General features: G+C 35.7%; 1 protein-coding gene across 2 annotated transcripts in view; it reads right to left on the reverse strand.

Moving 5' to 3' along the window:
- Window positions 1-1,776, reverse strand: part of LOC107098590 (calcium-binding mitochondrial carrier protein SCaMC-1-like) — a 15,769-nt gene that overhangs the window by 11,481 nt on the left and 2,512 nt on the right. For both annotated transcript variants that reach the window (XR_001481892.1, XM_015396350.1), the window contains exon 2: window positions 508-728. Coding sequence is in view for 1 of the 2 variants with exons in the window: in XM_015396350.1 (XP_015251836.1) it covers window positions 508-705 (198 nt within the window). In the remaining variant the exon portion in view is untranslated. The remainder of the gene's footprint in view (window positions 1-507; window positions 729-1,776) is intronic.

Genomic DNA, 1,776 nt, shown 5'->3' on the forward strand with positions numbered 1-1,776 from the left:
AAGTGTTAACGAGCAGTTGGACAGGTGTACCTAATAAAGTGGCCGGTGAGTGTATATCACACTGATAATATAGAGGTCTAAAAATCAATGTATTAAAAATTATAAAGTTTGTGTTAAAAGGTTATGATAAACTGTAGTAGGTGTCTTGTTAGGAGGCTTAAATAGTAAATGAAATAGGTTCAGGATTCTGTGATTTATTAGTGAGAGACATTTCAAAATAATTTTGTGTTGCAGCTTTTTGTGATTTTTTTTACTTTAAATAAATAATAAAATTATTAAATAACAACAATAGGAAATTATAATTATTAAATAATTAGGTTTTTCTTTTTTTATTATTTAACTGAGATAGTTTTTTCTATATTCCCTGCCTTTATGTTGTAACTCCAATAAAGACACAGAACCTTTTAAAGATCTGTTTGTTATGTAATATCTATCCGTTGTCTCCATCCACACCCTGAATGCTCCTCCTTTACCCTGAAAAAAGACGGATTTAGGCCTCATTCTCACCCTCTCCAGGGAGCCTTTGGAGAGCCCTCGGCCTGCCAGCCCTGCCCGCAGCTCCAACATGTCAATGTGTCCATCTTTGTTGAGGTCCAGTTGGTTGAACAGCTCAGTCCAGCGCTTCTTTTTTTCCTGCTCCTGAAAAGGAGGTTCTCTTTCCTGACATTGCACCTTTAGAATCCAAGTAGACGGCTGGGGTACCATGACTGGTCGTCAGTCAGATTTAGCTGAAATTCAACAACATCAATTTAATAACCTTTATATGAAGGATTAAAATATTCATACCTGTTATATATTCTGCACAAAAATCCCAAAACATTCCAGATAACAGGTTCTAAATTGCACATGCATTTATTTTTTGTATAGGCAATAAATGTAGGTGTTGGGGTTGATCTACAGATATTTACACAAATATTAAAACGTGAAAACTGGTTAAGTTCTGCCCATTAAAATAAGTGGATTACATGTTCGCCTGGCAATTTCAGAGTGGCTGTTAAAGAAAGATGAGTTCTAAGCCATGTAGTTGGAGCTAATTAAGAAAAATAATACCAAATAATATTCATTGTGCACCTCATAGTCTATCTCAAAGTACTACAAACAAAAGTACAAAAAAAAAAAAAACTTAAAAGGAAATATTTTATTAAATCGGAGCAGAAAAAAATACCTACTGCAAGAAGTACAAGTAACAGATGCCAATTTTTCTTTTTATGAGTGTTAGTTTGCACCTCACTTTTAAAGGTACCAAAAAGAAACAAAAACTGAGACCGCAGTCAAGTTTCAGAAACTGCTTTGAAAAATGTTTACAGTGGCATATCCTCCACCAATAAAATTCATAGTTTGGTCATTAGAATATGATCTTCGTATTGATGAAGACAAAGGCATAAAATGGTTTGCATGCACTGTCTGCTAAATCACTAATTACCTTTGAAGATCTGCTCTGTGCAAGCAAACATATTTGCATCAGCTTTTAAGGCACAAACTTTCTAAAGATGAGCCCTGGAATGTCTTAGGGTAACACTGTGTAACATTTAGCCACTAGGGGCACTAGACCTCTAACTTACTGAAAACATCTGGCAACCAAATGTCACCAAATTAAACAGTCTCCCTCATAGCAGTGCACTTTAGAACAGCAGATTGAGAAATCAGTGGGTTTGATCAGGTGTTATATATCTGTTTTGCTGCCCAGTAATGTTTAGCTTGGTTAGCTGGAGTTTAAGGGGAGCTCAGAGTGCTGTAAAGATGTGCTCTGGGCCAAGGACTGATTCAGTGATGGAT

The sequence above is a fragment of the Cyprinodon variegatus genome, unplaced genomic scaffold (assembly GCF_000732505.1).
Source record: "Cyprinodon variegatus isolate N-32 unplaced genomic scaffold, C_variegatus-1.0 Scaffold792, whole genome shotgun sequence".
Taxonomy (NCBI): domain Eukaryota; kingdom Metazoa; phylum Chordata; class Actinopteri; order Cyprinodontiformes; family Cyprinodontidae; genus Cyprinodon; species Cyprinodon variegatus.